The sequence below is a fragment of the Hylobates moloch genome, unplaced genomic scaffold, assembly GCF_009828535.3.
Source record: "Hylobates moloch isolate HMO894 unplaced genomic scaffold, HMol_V3 SCAFFOLD_16, whole genome shotgun sequence".
Taxonomy (NCBI): domain Eukaryota; kingdom Metazoa; phylum Chordata; class Mammalia; order Primates; family Hylobatidae; genus Hylobates; species Hylobates moloch.
This window is the reverse complement of record NW_026652291.1, coordinates 307,589-324,191: the sequence shown is the minus strand read 5'-3', so window position 1 is coordinate 324,191 and position 16,603 is coordinate 307,589. Positions and strand designations below refer to the sequence as shown.

Below are 16,603 nucleotides of genomic sequence, written 5' to 3'. Positions count from 1 at the left end.
TGCACTCCAGCCTGGGCAACAGAACGAGACTCCATCTCAAAAAAAAAAAAAAGAAAGAAAAAAAAAGAATGGTGAGTCATTTCTAGGGGGTTTCCAATTTACCTTGCCCAGATCCATCAGAGGAGTCACTGTCTATGGCAGCTACAGCCTTATGGATGAAATATATATTTTTAAATAATAAGACTTGAGGCCGGGCATCGACTTCTCCTCGCTAGCTATGAAAGTCCTAGATGGCATCTTCTTCCAATGGAAGGCTGTGTCTTCTACGTTGAAAATCTGTTGTTTAGCGTAGCCACCTTCTTCGATGATCTGAGCTGGATCTTCTGGAGAGCTCGCTGCAGCTTCTCCGTCAGCACTTGCCACTTGACCATGCAGTTCCATGTTATGGAGACGGCTGCTTTACTAAAACCTCATGAACCGACTTCTGCCAGCTCCAAACTTCTTTTTTTTTTTTTGAGACGGAGTCTCGCTCTGTCGCCCAGGCTGGAGTGCAGTGGCGCAATCTCGGCTCACTGCAAGCTCCGCCTCCCGGGTTCACGCCATTCTCCTGCCTCAGCCTCTCTGAGTAGCTGGGACTACAGGCGCCCGCCACCACGCCCGGCTAATTTTTTGTATTTTTAGTAGAGACGGGGTTTCACCGTGGTCTCGATCTCCTGACCTCGTGATCCGCCCGCCTCGGCCTCCCAAAGTGCTGGGATTACAAGCGTGAGCCACCGCGCCCGGCCTCAGCTCCAAACTTCTTCCGCAGCCTCCTCGCCCCTCCCAGCCTTCATAGAGGTGAAGGGAGTCAGGGCCTTGCTCCGGGTGAGGTTTTGGCTTAAAGGAGTGTTGTCTGGTTCCATCTTCCATCCCGGCCACTCACTGTCTCCACACCGTCACTGAGGCTGCTTTGCCGATTCTCGTTCCTGTGTTCACTGGAGCAGCACTTTTCCTTTCCCTCAGGAGCTTTCTCTTTGCATTCACTGCTTGGTGATTTAGTGTAAGGGGCCTCGCCTTCACCCTGTCTCGGCTCTGACGTGCCTTCCTCACTAAGCTCAGTGATTTCTAGGTTCTCATTGAAAGAGACGTGCAACCCCTCCTTTCACTTGAACACTTGGGGGCCCGTAGAGTTAGTAATTGGCCTAATTTCCATATTGTTGTGTCTCGGAAGAGAGAGGCCAGAGGAGAGACAGAGACACGGGAACGGCCGGTGGGCTGAGCAGTGCGAACGCACTCATCTACTGATGAAGTTCACCATCTTACACGGGTCATGTTCATGGTGCCCCAAAGCAACTGCAGTAGCCACACCGTAGCTCACTGATCACGGATCACCATACAGAGGTAATAATAGTGAAGAAGTTTGAAATATTGGGAGAATTACCAAAATGTGACACAGAGACACCAAGTGAACACGTGCTGTTGGAAAAGTGGCACTGATAGACTTGCTTGATGCAGGGTTGCTAAAAGCCGTCACTGTAAAAAACAAAAGATCAGCAAAGTGCAGTAAAGCAGAGTGAGGGCTGCAGCCTGGGTGCGCGGCGGTCTGGGTGCGTGGCGGGCGGCGGCCTGGGTGCGCGGCGGGCGGCACCATCCAGGCTTGCGTGCTGCGATGTTGGCAAGATGACAAGGTCTCCTCACCATGCGTGTCTCAGAACATACCTCTGTCATTACGTGGTGCATAACTATTTGTTTTTGCAAAATTCTTAATTATACTATTTGTACAATTAAGCGTGACATCCTGAGCAATTTTTTTTCTTTTTTCTTTTTTTTTTTTTTTTTTTGAGACAGGGTCTTACTTTGTCACCCAGGCTGGAGTGCAGTGGTGTGATCTCGGCTCACGCAGCCTCAAGCCCCTGGGTCCAAGCAGTCCTCCCACCTGAGTCCCCAAGTAGCTGGGACTGCAGCTGCGCACCACCATGCCCGGCTAATTTTTTATACTTTTTGTAGAGAGAATTTCGCCATGTTGCCCAGGCTGGTCTCAAACTCCTGAGCTCAAGCCATCCACCTGCCTCAACCTCCCAAAGTGCTAGGATTACAGGCGTGAGCCATTGTGCCTGGCCTCAATTTTCCATGTCACTAAAATCTATTTGAAAATGGAAGAGGGAGGAGCCTGTCAGGGTCAGGGGTGGAGGGAGCTGGGCCCTGGGGCCACCCTCCTTGGTGAGGCAGCTCCAGCCCTTTGCTGAGGATCCCTGAGCATCCACAGAGCGTCTGCTGGACTAACCCGCGAGGGTGGCCTCAGGGTCAGCAGGGGCAGGAGTGGGAATGGCCACAGTCCAGGACAGTGACCTGCCGGCCAGCATCACCCCAGGGGAGTGCCCAGCTCAGGGGTGGCTGGTCCCTTGCCAGGAGGATGCACGCCCCAAGGAGCACTGTCAGGAGGAGAGGAACACGCAGCCTGGAGCATGGGGGCCTGGGACTTCCAGGGCCTGCAGATACCGAAATAGTGTTCACATAAAGGTCGATGACAGGCTGCGAGGAGCGGGGTCTACTCAACAACCTGCCCCAGGCCCGCTGCGGGCACAGCAGAGCATTCCCACTACAGCCAGCTGCCGGGATCGGCAAAAGCATCTTTGATAAGAGGCCCCGTTCCTTTCTGCCCTCCCACCTGAAGGAGGAAGTGAGCAGCGTTTTCTTAGGAGAAAAAGGGCCCAGACCCCCCTGAGCCCCGTGGAGGCTGGTGTGAGCAGGTGTGGCGCCGCCTGACCCCACCTCGACTCCTCCAGGATCCCGACCCTGCAGTCCCCTCCCCACTGAGCTCATTTTATTGGGATGCCCAGCAAGGGCTCAGCATTTCTGAACGAGGGCTTCTGAGCTTACAGGTTCTCACCTCTGTGGGACACTGAGACCCCACCACATCAGACGTCACCCTGAGAAGGCGACTCGGGGTGCTGGGGGCCTGGACAACAGCAGCCTCCAAGTGCGTGAGGCTGCGTGTACCCCGGCAAGTTGTGGGCACGAGGGCATCAGCAGTGGGTGTTGAGTGTTGGCAGAAGCTGCCAGCTGCCCTTCATCATTTTCTGAAATGAAGGTGAGGGCAAATGTAAACTTTTAAACATTTTTTTACCTTCATTAATTGAAGAATTAGCAGCCCAAATCAGGACCCCGCAATCAAAATAAATCTGGTCGGCCGGGCGTGGTGGCTCACGCCTGTAATCTCAGCACTTTGGGAGGCCGAGGCAGGCAGATCATTTGAGGTCAGGAGATCGAGACCATCCTGGCCAACATGGTGAAACTCTGTTTCTACTAAAAATACAAAACTTAGCTGGGCGTGCTGGTGGATGCCTGTAATCCCAGGTACTCGGGAAGTTGAGGCAGGAGCATCACTTGAACCCAGGAGGCGGAGGTTGCAGTGAGCCAAGATCGCACCACTGCACTCCAGCCTGGGCCACAGAGTGAGACTCCATCTCAAAAAAATAATAAATAAATAAATCTGGTCTATAAAATCCTAACATCTGGATGTGAACCGATAGCCCCAAAAGGCAGCTTCTAGAGCACAGATGGCCCCAAGGCTGTGAGCGTCTGAGAGTTGTCGTCGTGGCATGTGGTTCTGAGGCTGGCGTGGGACACAGGGGGGCCGTGCCTGGGCACAGGTCATGGCTGCAGGAGGGGCCGGGGCTTGTTCTGCCCCTCCCTGGTTTGAGTCTTTCACAACAGAGGAGCTTGACCTGGCCTGTGAGCCAGGCCTGGTGGGTGTCTCCTACTGCTGGAGATTCCGGCCTGGCTGAGAGTGCTGGCGGCTCCTCCTTGGTCCCCCACAGACACTGGTCCCTGGGCATTGGCTCCTGTGGGTTGGGAACCGGCCTCACACACTGCTTTGCTGCTGCTGAGCTCTTGGGTGGGTGGAGGGTGGAGGCAGAGTTGGAGCAGGGGGCCAGGATCTTCTGGGTGGCTTTGCATGGACAGCAGGCGTGCCTGAGATCAGGAGGGCCACGGACACCCCTGTCTGTCCATCTCAGTCCCTCGTGACTGTGCCTGGCACTGGCCTCTCCAGCACAGCCCAGTGCCCTCTCCTTATGGCCGGTTCGTGAAAGCTCCCACGTGTTCCTCTCGTCTGTCCACCTGGCTCCTGTGTCCTCCTCTCGTATCCGTCCCCTCTCCCCAGTGGCCATGTTTCCTGTCCACTGGATGCTCCCTGCCCTGTGGCTGCCCTGCCAAGGGCCCCCCTTGCTGTCACTGAGAGAGAAAGCCCTTCAGAAACCCCAGCCCACACATCAGGGCACTGGGGCTCCTTCCCGTCGTGGTGCTTTCTAGAACTGCCCCTGGCCTGCAGGTGATGCAGCACCCGTCTGAAGGTGGCCAGGTGCTGAGCCTCTGCAGTAGCATCAAGGAGGCCCCCGTCAAGGCGGCCGAGATCTGGATCGCCTCCCTGTCCAGCCAGCCCATTGACCACGAGGACAGTGCCATGCAGGCCGGCCCCAAGGCCAAGTCCACGGGTGAGTGTGGTGCCAGCCCGTTCCTGCCCCTGCTGCGGGGAGGCCCTGCCTTCCAGCCATGGCACATCGGGTGGCAGAAACTGTCCAGTCTGGCTTAAGGAGTGGGGGGTCCGGAGCACGTGTCAGTTGCTCTCCTGTCTGGAAGCCGCGGCAGAGGTGCGCGCTGTTGTGGGGTCCGGGCTGACACAGGTCCCTGTTCTGCCCCTGTGGCTGCAGCTCCTTGGTCAAGAGGCCTGAGTCCTGAGTGTCCTCAAAATAGGCGTGGGGTCGCACTGTGATGCCCTTGCTGGTCTGGGTGCAGGGCCCGCCATGGGCACGTGCCATGGCTACCACCACCCCAGTAGGGTCACCAGGGCCTTCCCTACTCTTCAGGCGAGGGAGACCCAGTTGGTGCAAATCCAGGCTGAAATGCCAGCCGGCAGGAGGGGCCGTGGGGGCCGGAGCCGTTCATGTGGCCCCCTTTGCCCTCCCTGCCCCTCCCCACTTCCTGCCAACCCCGACCTGGACCTTTGCCAGTGGCCTCGGGGAACTCAGGGCTCGGGGCCACGGCACCTGTGTCAGGAGCCCTCCTGTCCTGCATGGATCCACCTCCTCGCTGCCCCCCACTCTGTGTCCAGGGAAGCCTGGGGGCAGTCACCGCCTGGTTTCCTGGGTGGAATCTCACAGCACCCTCCCTTCTGTCTGTTCATTCCGCAGATAACTACTCTGAGGAGGAGTATGAGAGCTTCTCCTCCGAGCAGGAGGCCAGTGACGATGCCGTGCAGGGGCAGGTGACCTGGGGCCGGGGCTCCGCGCCCTCTCCCGGCTCACACCGGGTGTCCTGGGGTCTGTGGGGTCCTCACCAGCCGTCACCAGGGCCTCGTGAGGGTGGGTGAGCCACGGGCCTGCCCCTGGTTGGCTGCCCATCTCTCGTCTCCTGACCCCAGGGGCCCGAGTTTGTGCTCAAGTGGCTCTGAGAGTCTTGGGATGCAGGTTGGCTCTCAGTGCCAGGCCTCTCCCATCGCCCACGCTGAGGCCGGCAGGGTCGTGCCGGCGCCATGCAGGCTGCCGTGGCCTCAGCCACTGCGTATGTCTCTGCAGGACTTGGATGAGGACGACTTCGATGTGGGGAAGCCGAAGAAGCAGCGGAGATCGATTGTGAGAACGACGTCCATGACCAGGGTCGGTGGAGACTGCTTCTATGAATGCTGGGGAAGGCGAGGGCGGGGGAGGATGCTGGGGGCCTGGGTGTGGGGGGGACATGGGCATGGGAAGTGAGATCTCACCCCAGGTCACAGCAGCATGTCCCGTGGCAGACCCCCTGATTGCCAGTCTCCTACTGGGTGCCACTGTCTCGCCTGCCTCGCCACATCTCCTGGCTTCAGCCTTGCGTGGCCGCTAGGCTCAGTGGGCCCTGAGCAAGGCTGGGAGGCTGCCTCGCTGCTGGGCTCACTCCATGTACAGAGCCCCAGGGAGGCCATCCTCCCCTTTGTCCCATCAGGTGCCCACATACCCCTGAGTGGGCTGGTTCCCCTGTTTTTGTTTGGGATCTGGCCTACGTACCTCCACGGTCCCCAGGAGCTTGGCAGGGCTGTCGGGCCCTGAGGAAAGCTCGGGCAGCTCTTTCCAGAGGCCGTGTCCAGCACTGGCACAGAGGGTCCACCGCCTGGTGCCTGGACACCCCAAGGACAGGCACGGTTCCGGGGAGGCCAGCGCAGGTGGGCGGGGAGCCCTGTGCCTGGTGCTGACAAGGGATGTAAGCCCAGCCCAGCCCGGACACCGCCGCCGCCTCTGGCAGCATTCAAGGGGGCGCTGTGGGCAGACAGTGCGAGCGACAGGCGAGCTGCTCCCGAAGTGGTGAAGCTGTGTCTTGCTGGCCTGGAGAGCAGTGCCCGCTGTGCAGAACACCAGCTTGAGCCTCCATTCCAGGGCCCCCTTGGGCCCAACTGTTGTGAAGGGAGGGCGTGGGCTGCCTTTGTAGGGTTGGTCCCCTAGAGGGTGGCTGAGGGTCCCGCTCACCCAGTGGCTGGAGCCCAGGTTCTGCAGTCCAGGGTGGCACGAGGCACCCATGGGGCTCAGACTCTTGGAGCATGCACCACCCCACACTCACCCACCTGCCCGCCCCACATGGGTGCCTGGCACCTTCCTTCTGGGATCGGCCACAGCCTTTTCTGGGAGGGGTGCTGAGGGAAGGGCCCCGTGAGCCTGGGAAGGGCTGCAGAGGCTTCTGGAAGAACCATGGGGTCCGCACACACCTCCCCGGGTCCCCCTTGGCCAGGAATGGAACTGTCAGACGTCAGGCCTATTGGGAAGCTTCTGGGAGCTACGTGCAAATCCATCAGCACTGCTGGTGCTGAGGCCTTGCTGCCCTCCCATGGCGGGCCTGGGTGCAGCCTCCCCACGGCCTGAGGAGGTGGCTCCAGCGGCGGGTCTGCGGCTCCGGCAGCGGGTCTGACTCTACACCACCTGTCTTGCAGCAACAGAACTTCAAGCAGAAAGTGGTGGCGCTGCTGCGGAGGTTCAAAGTGTCCGACGAGGTGAGTGTGCCGCGCCTTCTGCTCGCAGCCCCCACGCCCACAGCAGCGCCTGCTCGGGAGGAGGCCTCTGGAGTCTGTCTCCGGGCCACGTCCGGTTCTGCCGCTCACTGTCTGCACGGCCCCGCCAGCATCGCGCTGTCTGCGAGGCGCAGTAACAGTGGCGCTGCCTCCCAGGCTCCAGGTCACCTGCTGGGTCTCTGCTGAAGTACGAGTCATGAGTACACTGGAAGCTGGAAAGTCACTTTCAGGGGGACGTAACCATTAGTTTGTGTGTTTGTTTTTTTATAGATAGACTTTAGTTTTTAGAGCAGTTTTAGGTTTACAGCAAAATTGAGCAGAAAGTTCAGAGTTCCCATGGACCTCTCCCCACCTGACAGCCCCCACTATTGACACTCCATGGGTTTTTAATATTCACCTTTTAGCTTTTCTCTAATCTCTGAATTTTCTACAATGAACTTGCATCATTTTCACACCAAAAAGAAAAACATGGCTGGGCTCAGTAGCTCACGCCTGTAATCCCAGCACTTTGCGAGGCCAAGGCAGGCAGATCACTGAGCCCAGGAGTTTGAGACCAGCCTGGGCAACATAGTGAAACCCCATCTATACAATAAAATACAAAAATCAGCTGTGGGTGGTGGTGTGCACCTATAGTCCAGCTACTTGGGAGGAAACCTGGTAGTCCAAGGCTGCAGTGAGTGGAGATCGAGCCACTGCACTTCAGCCTGGGCAACAGAGCGAGACCCTGTCTCAAAAAGAAAAAAAAAAGAAACTTCAAATCTTGGCTCGCTGCAACCTCTGCCTCCCAGGTCCAACAGGGTTTCACCATGTTGGCCAGGCTGGTCTTGAACTCCTGGTCTCAGGTGATCTGCCTGCCTCGGCCTGCCAAAGTGCTGGGATTACAGGCGTCAGCCACCGCGCCCAGCCTTTGTTGTTTCTTTAATGTCAGAAGAAAAACGTGCCTGGGTTCAGGACCTGAAGTGGAGAGGTGGCGTTTAAGCGTTTCAGCCCCGAAGCAGTGTTGTCACTCGTCGGCCTGAGAGCACGCTGCCTGTAGGTGGCGCTGTGTCCTAACAGACTCGGGATGCACCCAGCTCAGCCTCGGGCACACACTCAGCGAGGCTGTCAGGTGCATGTGCCGAAACAGGTGCTTTGTGGCCCGGTGGGGCAGGCAGCATTTCTGGGAACAGTGTAACATCACCAGCTGGCTGCAGAGGAAGGGCAGCTCCGCCACTGGGGTGGTCATCGGGCCCCTGTGTCTTTCGGTTTGCATCTTGGATTGGAACATTCCCAAGTCCAGCTGAAGATGGGACTTAGCCAAGTCGGCTCCCTGGCCTGGGGCTTCCTTGAGCCCTGCTGAGCGCCTGTGGGTTCAGGGGTGGGTGTTCTTGGTTGAATCTTGACTGTGGGGTTCTGCACTCACCTGGGCAACTGAGCTGAGTCCCAGAATGCATTTCCCTTACACAGATTATGGTTTTGAGACTCACAACCCAAACTGTGAAAAGATAGGCCAACGTTACAGACACTGTTCAGGGAGAGGACATCGTTTTCATAGGGATTATTGCACAGCGTTGTGTGAAATTCACACAGGTCAACACAGTACTTTAATGAAGCGATGGGATCTCTTTCCGTATTTTCCACCCATCGCTCCCTTTCCTGAAAAGACCGGACCATCTCCACCACAGCTCTGAACCTGTGTCTTGGCCACTGGGAGCGCCACACCTGGCACTGCCCCCTGCCCTGGACTTCACAGCAACCCTCAGGGGGCAGGAGATGCACAGTGAGACGAGATCACCTGCCTGGACTACAGCCATCTGAGATTGTTCATGCTTCTATAACAAAATACTTTAGACTGGGAAATTTTAAACAACCAAAGTGTAGTTCTCACAGTTCCGGAGGCTGTGAGTCCAAGATCAAGGTGCCAGTAGATTTGGTGTCTGAGGGCCCGTTTCCCATAGAGGGCACCTTCTGTATGTTGTGTGGCGAAAGGGACTGACAAGCTCCCTCAAGCCTCCCTCATCAGGGCCCTGAGCCCATTCAGCAGGGCAGAGTTCTCGGGCCCTAACCACCTGTTAGAGGCCCCACTTCCTAATTCTAGCACCTTGGTGGTCAGGTTTCAGTGTAGGAATTTTGGGGGTACAAACGTTCACAGCCCCCAGGCTGACCACAGAGCACTGGCATCCAGGCTGCCCTGTGCCCAGGTGCCGCACAGTGGGTCTGGTGAGGAGGAGAGCAGGGCTCTGCTTGGGACCCGTCCTGTGAGGGGGAACCAGAGTGAAGTCTGTTCCTTACAGCCCTCAGCTTCAGCTCACAGCAAAAGCGTCCACTGAGGGCTGCCTTCTGTATTTTTCATTGTAAAAGGTGGCACACCTGGATAGTCAGTTGATTTTCAACAAGGGGGCCAAGTTCATTGGAGAAAATATCTTTTCACAAAAAAACTGAGGCTTGACAATGCACACCACGTGCAGAATTCAGCTTGACTGGATCGTATTCCTAAATGTAAAAGCCTAAAATTTAAATTACATAGATTCTAAGCCTTAAAAAATATGAACTTAAGTCCTGCACTAATGCCACTGAACTATACACCAAAAAATAGATAAAATGGTAAATATTATGTTTTATATATATTTAACACAATAAAAAAAGTAGAAATTTGCTTTCTGAAAGATACTGTTAAAAGAATGAAAAGATGGCCGGGCGCGGTGGCTCACGCCTGTAATCCCAGCACTTTGGGAGGCTGAGGTGGCACGAGGTCAGGAGATCGAGACCATCCTGGCTAACATGGTCTACTAAAAATACAAAAAAATTAGCCGGGCGTGGTGGCAGGCGACTGTAGTCCCAGCTACTCAGGAGGCAGAGACAGGAGAATGACGTGAAACCAGGAGGCAGAGTTTGCAGTGAGCCGAGATGGGGCCACTGCACTCCAGCCTGGGCGACAGAGCGAGACTCCGTCTCAAAAAAAAAAAAAAGAAAAGATAAGCCACAGGTTGACAGAAAATATTTGCAAATAACATACCTGGTAAAGATTTGTATCCAATAGATAGATTAAAAACTCTCAAAACCCAGCTGATTTTTAAAATGAGTAAAACTCTTACAGGAAACTATGAAACATTTTTTAAAGAAAGAAGATATAAATAAGTGGAAGGATGTCATATGTTCACGAAATGGAAAACTTAGTCTTGTTAAGGTGGCAATACTCCCTAAATTGATGTACAAATTCAACAAATTCAAATTCAACAAAATCAAGTGCCTATCAGATTCCCAACTGTGTTTTTGTAGAAACTGACCAGCTAAAATTTATGTGTAAATGCCAGGGACTCAGGGCAGACAGAACAGTCTTGAAGAAAGAAGATTTATACTTCCCAATTTCAAAATGTACTACAAAACCACAGTAGTAATCCAGACCATGTGGGGCTGGCCCAGGGACAGGCATGGAGGTCAGTGGAATGGAGGTGATAGTCCAGAAGTGAACCCTTCCATTTATGGGCAAGTGATGGTCAACAAGGATGTCAAGATATGCATGGGGGAAGAATAGTCTTCAACAAAGGTGCTAGGACCACTGGATATCCACATGCAAAAGAAGGAATTACAGCCAGCTGTGGTGGCTCATGCCTGTAACCCCAGCACTCTGGGAGGCTGAGGCAGGCAGATTGCATAAGTCCACATAGCTGTCTCTACTAAAAATACAAAAAATTGGCCGGGCATGGTGGTATGCGCCTGTAATCCCAGCTACTTGGAAGGCTAAGGTGGGAGAATCACCTGAGCCCAGGAGGTGGAAGCTGCAGTGAGCTGAGAGCATGCCATTGCACTCCAGCCTGGGCAACCAGAGTGAGACCCTGTCTCAAAAAAAAAAGGAATTTGGACCCCTACCTCACACCATATTCAAGAATTAGCTAAATGGATCAGCTGGGTACGGTGGCTCACGCCTGTAATCCCAGCACTTTGGGTGGCCGAGGCAGGTGGATCACTTGAGGTCAGGAGTTCAAAATCAGCCTGGCCAACATGGTGAAATCCCGTCTCTACTAAAAATACAAAAACAATTAGCCAGGCATCGTGGCGGGTGCCTGTAGTCCCAGCTACCTGGGAGGCTGAAGTGGGAGAAACACTTGAACCTGGGAGGCAGAGGTTGCAGTGAGCCAAGATCGCATCATTGCACTCCAGCCTGGGCCACACAGTGAGACTCTGTCTCAAAACAAACAAACAAACAAACAAAAAACTTGAAATGGATCAAATATCCCCATCTGTGAGCTGAGATTATAAAGCTCCTAGAAGAAAACGGGCCAGTCTTACGAATCTTATGACCTTGGGTTAGGCAGGGGTTTCTTAGATGTGACACCAAAAGCACAAGCGACAAAAGGTCAGTTTTTCTGGACCACAGCAACATTTTACAGTTTTGTGCTCCAAACAGTGCCATCAAGAAAGCCAAACAGTAGAACAGAAGCATGTTTTTTGCAAATCATATATGTGATAAGGGGCTTGAATCCAGAACATATAAAGAATGCTTATAACTGAAAAATAAAGACACAAACAATCTAGTTAAAAGCTGAATTGTCCATTGCTTTGAGAACGATGCAGCCTCAGGTGCCACGGAACTGGGACCCGCCCACTCCTGCCCTGACTGGCTGCTGTCCCCTTGTGCTGAGAAGTCGACCAGGAAGCCGCCTCGCAGCCACGGCTTCTAAAGACACCGGGAAGACACCTCTGGAGCCGGGGGGGTGATTCCTTGAATTAAAATTACCCTGACCAGCTGCAATGTAAAATCCCTGGAGGTATGTGCTGGCTTATGAGGGGCACGGAGAGAAAGAATCTCAAAGCGAAAGAACCAGTTCTGATGCCTGCCAGGTCTCTGAGAGTCACACAGGATCACTTCCAGATGAGAATCCATAAGCAGCTCGTGGACCTGCCTGGCCCGTCCTGGGTTGTGAGGCTGATTGCTCCGTTGGAATTGAGCTGAGAGCCGTGGTTGATATCACCGTTGCAGATGCTTAAGCCAACTATTTTAATAAAGTGATTATCACTTGTCAGAATCAGGCACAGTGGCTCACACCTGTAATCCCAGCACTTTGGGGCCTGACGTGGGAGGATCACTTGAGCCCAGGAGGTCGAGGCTGCAGTGAACTATGATTGTGCCACTGCACTCTAGCCTGGGCAACAAAGCAAGACCCTTTCTCAAAGACAAAGAACAGTGAATTGTCCAATTAAAAAATGGGCAGGGGGCTGGGTGCGGTGGCTCACACCTGTAATACCAGAACTTTGGGAGGCCAAGGTGAGTGGATCACAAGGTCAAGAGATCGAGACCATCCTGGCTAACACAGTGAAACCCCATCTCTACTAAAAATACAAAAAATTAGCCAGGCGTGGTGGTGGGCGCCTGTAGTCCCAGCTACTCAGGAGGCTGAGGCAGGAGAATGGCGTGAACCTGGGAGGTGGAGCTTGCAGTGAGCCAAGATCGCACCACTGCACTCCAGCCTGGGCGACAGACAGTGCGAGACTCCATCTCAAAAAAAAAAAAAAAAAAAAGGATAGGGATCTTTCTAAATAGATTTCTTCAAAGACACACAAGTAGCCAATAAGTACATGATCACCATGATCATCATCACTGGTCGTTAGGGAAATGTAAACCAAACCACAATGAGACACTACTTGGTCCCCACTAGGATGGCAGGAACAAATGGAATACAGCAGGGTGAGGTGTAACAGCAGGAACCCACACCCTGCTGGGGGAATGTAAGGTGGTGTGGCAGCCACGGGAAGCAGTTGCCAGACACCCAGCACCCCCATTCTTCAGTGTTGACTTCAGGGAGATGAACACACACATGCATGGACCCACTCAGACGTTCACAGCAGCTTCATCTGTGATGGTCTTAACGCCCGTCAGCTGGTGATCTGTTAGACTGGGTCCATCCACTCAGTGGCGCACTGCAGAACCATCAGAGGAAGTGAATAAAGGAAAGAGATGGAGTTGACTCACAGTTCAGCATGGCTGGGGGGGCCTCAGGAAGCTTCCAATCATGGCAGAAGGTGAAGCAGGCACCTTCTTTATGGGGCAGCAGGTCAGAGTGGGTGCCAGCAGGGGAAATACAAGATGCTTATAAAACCATCAGGTCTCGTAAGATGTGCTCATTATCATGAGAACAGCGTGGGGGAAACCACCCCTAGCATCCAGTGACCCCCCTGTCCCGCCCTTGGCACGTGGGGCTTATGGGGATTACAATTCAAGGTGAGACCTGGGTGGAGACACAGAGGAACATGAAGTGTGCCACGCTGGGTGGATGACGCCCTCCTCTCCCCGCCACCGAGAGCTGCAGGCCACGTGATCCCTCTTGGGTAGCACTCGAGAAAGGGCAGAATGTACAGGGACAGAGTGGGATCCGCAGGCCCCGGGGCTGAGGGAGGGGACGCACTAGAGGAGGGCAAAGGGGAGCCTCCTGGGTGTGGGGAGCACTTTGTATCTTGGTTTTGGTGGTGGCTGCACAGCGGCCCACACCCGTCAGAGCTCACCTGCCTGCACCCAGGTCGTCCATGCACCCTGGCGGCCCGGATGACTGTACCAGCCCAGGCGAGGTGGAGGAGTGCCACACGCACCGGTACCTGGGGACCGGGGGTCCTCGGTGATCACCCCGAGCTCCAAGACAGAAGCTGGACTACAGCCGTGCTGAGCGGAGGGGTTTGGTGGCTGGGCGCCCGCCACCTATTGCTCCTGCAGACTCTGGGGTCTCGGGCGCCCCCAGTGGGGCAGCATGGGCCACTGCAGGGAACTCACGCTTGCCTGGCACCCATGCAGGTCCTGGACTCGGAGCAGGACCCTGCGGAGCACATCCCCGAGGCAGAGGAGGACCTGGACCTCCTGTATGACACGCTGGACATTGAGCACCCCAGCGACAGCGGCCCCGACATGGAGGATGACGACAGCGTCCTCAGCACCCCCAAGCCGAAGCTGCGGTGAGCCCTACGAGGCGGGGGGTGGGGGGGAGGGACAGCCATCTCAGATGCCCCGGCCACTCTGGCAGACCCATGTCCAGCCCTGGAGACGGGGTGGGCAGGGCCAGCTGCCTCGAAGCCTGGGAAGGCTCTGGTGGCTGGAAGGAGAGGTGTGCGGCTGCCTGGCAGGCCCAGGCTACGGCTGCACTGAGCCAGGCAGCTCTCCTTTCGTAGGCCAGGGGGTGCAAGCTCTGGGCTGGGGAGGACTGAGAGGGGTCCCCCCAGGGGTGCTGGCTGGGCTGGGCGTGGCACCCCGTTGCAGGGGATCCATCTCTGGGGGATGCCCTGGGAACTACAGAGGACCTCCGTCCACTCAGGTGGGGAGTAGAGCTCCCGTGCTGGGTGCCCCTCCCTGAAGAGGAGGAGGCAGAGGCAGGTGGGGAGGGCGGGCAGGAAGGTAAGCACACCAGGCAGAAGGCACGTGCCAGGCTCTGGGCAGCTGCTGAGGAGCCAGAGACGCCAGTCAGGGTCAGGAAGCTTGGTAGACCTTTTGCTCTTACGCTTTTTTAACCTAAACAACACGAAGAAGGTGGCCTTGCTGCATGTTGGAGGCGCGGCCCCAGTTAGCCCTGCAGCCACGCAGCAGCCTCCCACCTCACCTGCCCCGGCCCGGCAGCCCCAGCCCGACTTGCTGCTGCTTCAGTTGCCAGCAGCCACCATAGCAGGTGACCGCGGATGTGGCCACCAAAAACAGCCTCTGTTCCTCCTCTTCCAGAGGTTGCCATCCCGAGGCTGTGGCCTCATTCTTGGCCAGGGTCTCACTGGGCTCGGGTGGAGGTATTGGTGGCTGCCCTGACTGGGGCCCTGAGGTCACGCAGTGCAGGCCCAGCATGGTGGTTGGTGGAGTTCAGCGCCGTATGGCTGCAGGACAGGGGTCTGGCTGCCCTGCCACCTGGTGGCCGGTGGTCGTTCTTGCCCTCTGGCAACTGTCCTCGTACCTTGGCCCAGGGTCCCTCCTCCACCTTCGGAACCAGCAAGGCCCAGGCAAGTCCCCCTCGCACTTTGGGTCTCCCTGGCCTTCCTGCCTCATCTCTTCTGCCTTCAGCCGGAGAAAGTTCTCTGTCTTTAACGGCTCACGTGATTCCATAGGAGACACCTATGTGGCCCAGATCCTCTCCCATCTTCAATTCCGCAGCGTTGGCTCTATCTGCAGAGCCCTGGCCATAGTTTGGGGAGAGGCGTGTGCGTCTCGGGGCTATGATCTTGAATGGGCACACACAGCAGCAAGTTTCCATGTGGCTTTGTCACCCAGGGTGGAGCACCAGACACTGCTAAGTCCTGTCTGTTTTTTGGGGGCAGGGGAGTTGTTTGTATTTTGAGACAAGGCCTTGCTCTGTCACCCAGGCTAGAGTGTAGTTGTGCAATCGCGGCTCACTGCAGCCTTGGCCACCCAAAGTGCTGGCACTACAGGTGTGAGCCAGTGCACCTGGCCTCCTGTCACATTTTTTCGCTTGAAAGGTCTTTTAAGTCTCATTGAATCTGTAGGTCTCCCTTCCTCCTTTTTCTTCATACATATTATATCAACCAGGGATGAGACATTCGGCCTGGATGGCCTGGATCAGCCAGATAGTCTGCAAGGGCCTGGTTGGTCTGGAAAGGCGTGGGTGGTCCAGAAAGGTATGGGTGGTCCGGTAAGGCATGGGTGGCCTGGATCAGCCTGGGTGGTCCAGAAAGGCCTGGATAGTCTGGATAGGCCTGGATGGTCGGGAAGGGCCTGGGTGGTCCGGAAAGGCATGGATGGTCTGGATCTGCCTGGATGGTTTGGAAGGACCTGGATAGGCCTGGGTGGTCTGATCTGCCTGGTGGGTCCAGAAGGGCCTGCTTCATCGGATGTGCCCTTGCTGTTTTGTCGAGCATGTTCGCCTGTTTGCTGCAGGCTGGCTGCAGATCCCAGGGCTGCCCTCCAACGGGACTGGCCAGTGGAGCTCTCCCCAGAGCCCCTTCGTGTTTGCAGCAGCCTTGCCTGGAGCTAAGGCCGCGAGTTTCAGGGATGTGTGTTTCCTGCAGCTGATGTCAGGGCGGGTGGAAGAACCAGGACGGGGCAGCCAGGTCGGCCCGGCGCTTAGTGTTGCCAGCTCCAGAATCGTTCTGTGCCCTGTGCTGCAGTTGGCACGAGCGGGGTGTGCGCTGACACGGGCTCTTCTCTGGACCCAGCTCTGCTCTGCCGTTGGATTCTGCAGTCTGTCCCTCCAGGTGTGGTGGGAGAACTGCACTTTCAGTGCAAGAAGGGTCCTGGAGATTAATGTGTCCCCCACCCCTGTTCCCTGAGCCAGGCCGTACTTTGAAGGCCTGTCGCACTCAAGCTCACAGACGGAGATTGGGAGCATCCACAGCGCCCGCAGCCACAAGGAGCCCCCGAGCCCGGTGAGTGGGGCCGCACTGATCTCCTAGAGCAGACCGTGGTCTGACTGGGCTGTGGTGTGGCCCAAATCTCCCAGCATGTCCTGGGCCCAGGGCCCTGTCCAGCTGTCCTGGAGCCACTCTGCACCCACCGTCCAGCACACTGCCACACAGGGGCCCCGAGCCTCCCCGGAGTCCCAGCATTCCCAGCCCAGAAGTCAGCGCCTTGGCACCTGCAGTTGAGCACAAGCTGATTCCCATCTCCTCCCCCACAGGCCGACGCACCCGAGAAGACGCGGTCCCTGGGAGGCAGGCAGCCGAGCGACAGTGTCTCTGACACGGTGGCCCTCGTAA

At 56.1% G+C, this 16,603-nt stretch overlaps 1 protein-coding gene across 6 annotated transcripts in view; it reads left to right on the top strand.

The window, feature by feature from the left end:
• Nucleotides 1–16,603, top strand: part of PACS2 (phosphofurin acidic cluster sorting protein 2) — an 86,276-nt gene that overhangs the window by 51,957 nt on the left and 17,716 nt on the right. For 4 of the 6 annotated variants that reach the window (XM_032179627.2, XM_032179624.2, XM_032179623.2 and 1 more), the window contains exons 5-11: nt 4,253–4,415; nt 5,112–5,185; nt 5,496–5,576; nt 6,872–6,931; nt 13,713–13,870; nt 16,183–16,273; nt 16,525–16,599. In XM_032179627.2, coding sequence (XP_032035518.2) covers nt 4,253–4,415; nt 5,112–5,185; nt 5,496–5,576; nt 6,872–6,931; nt 13,713–13,870; nt 16,183–16,273; nt 16,525–16,599 — 702 coding nt within the window. The remainder of the gene's footprint in view (nt 1–4,252; nt 4,416–5,111; nt 5,186–5,495; nt 5,577–6,871; nt 6,932–13,712; nt 13,871–16,182; nt 16,274–16,524; nt 16,600–16,603) is intronic. The other 2 variants (XM_032179628.2, XM_032179625.2) reach the window with 1 other exon arrangement.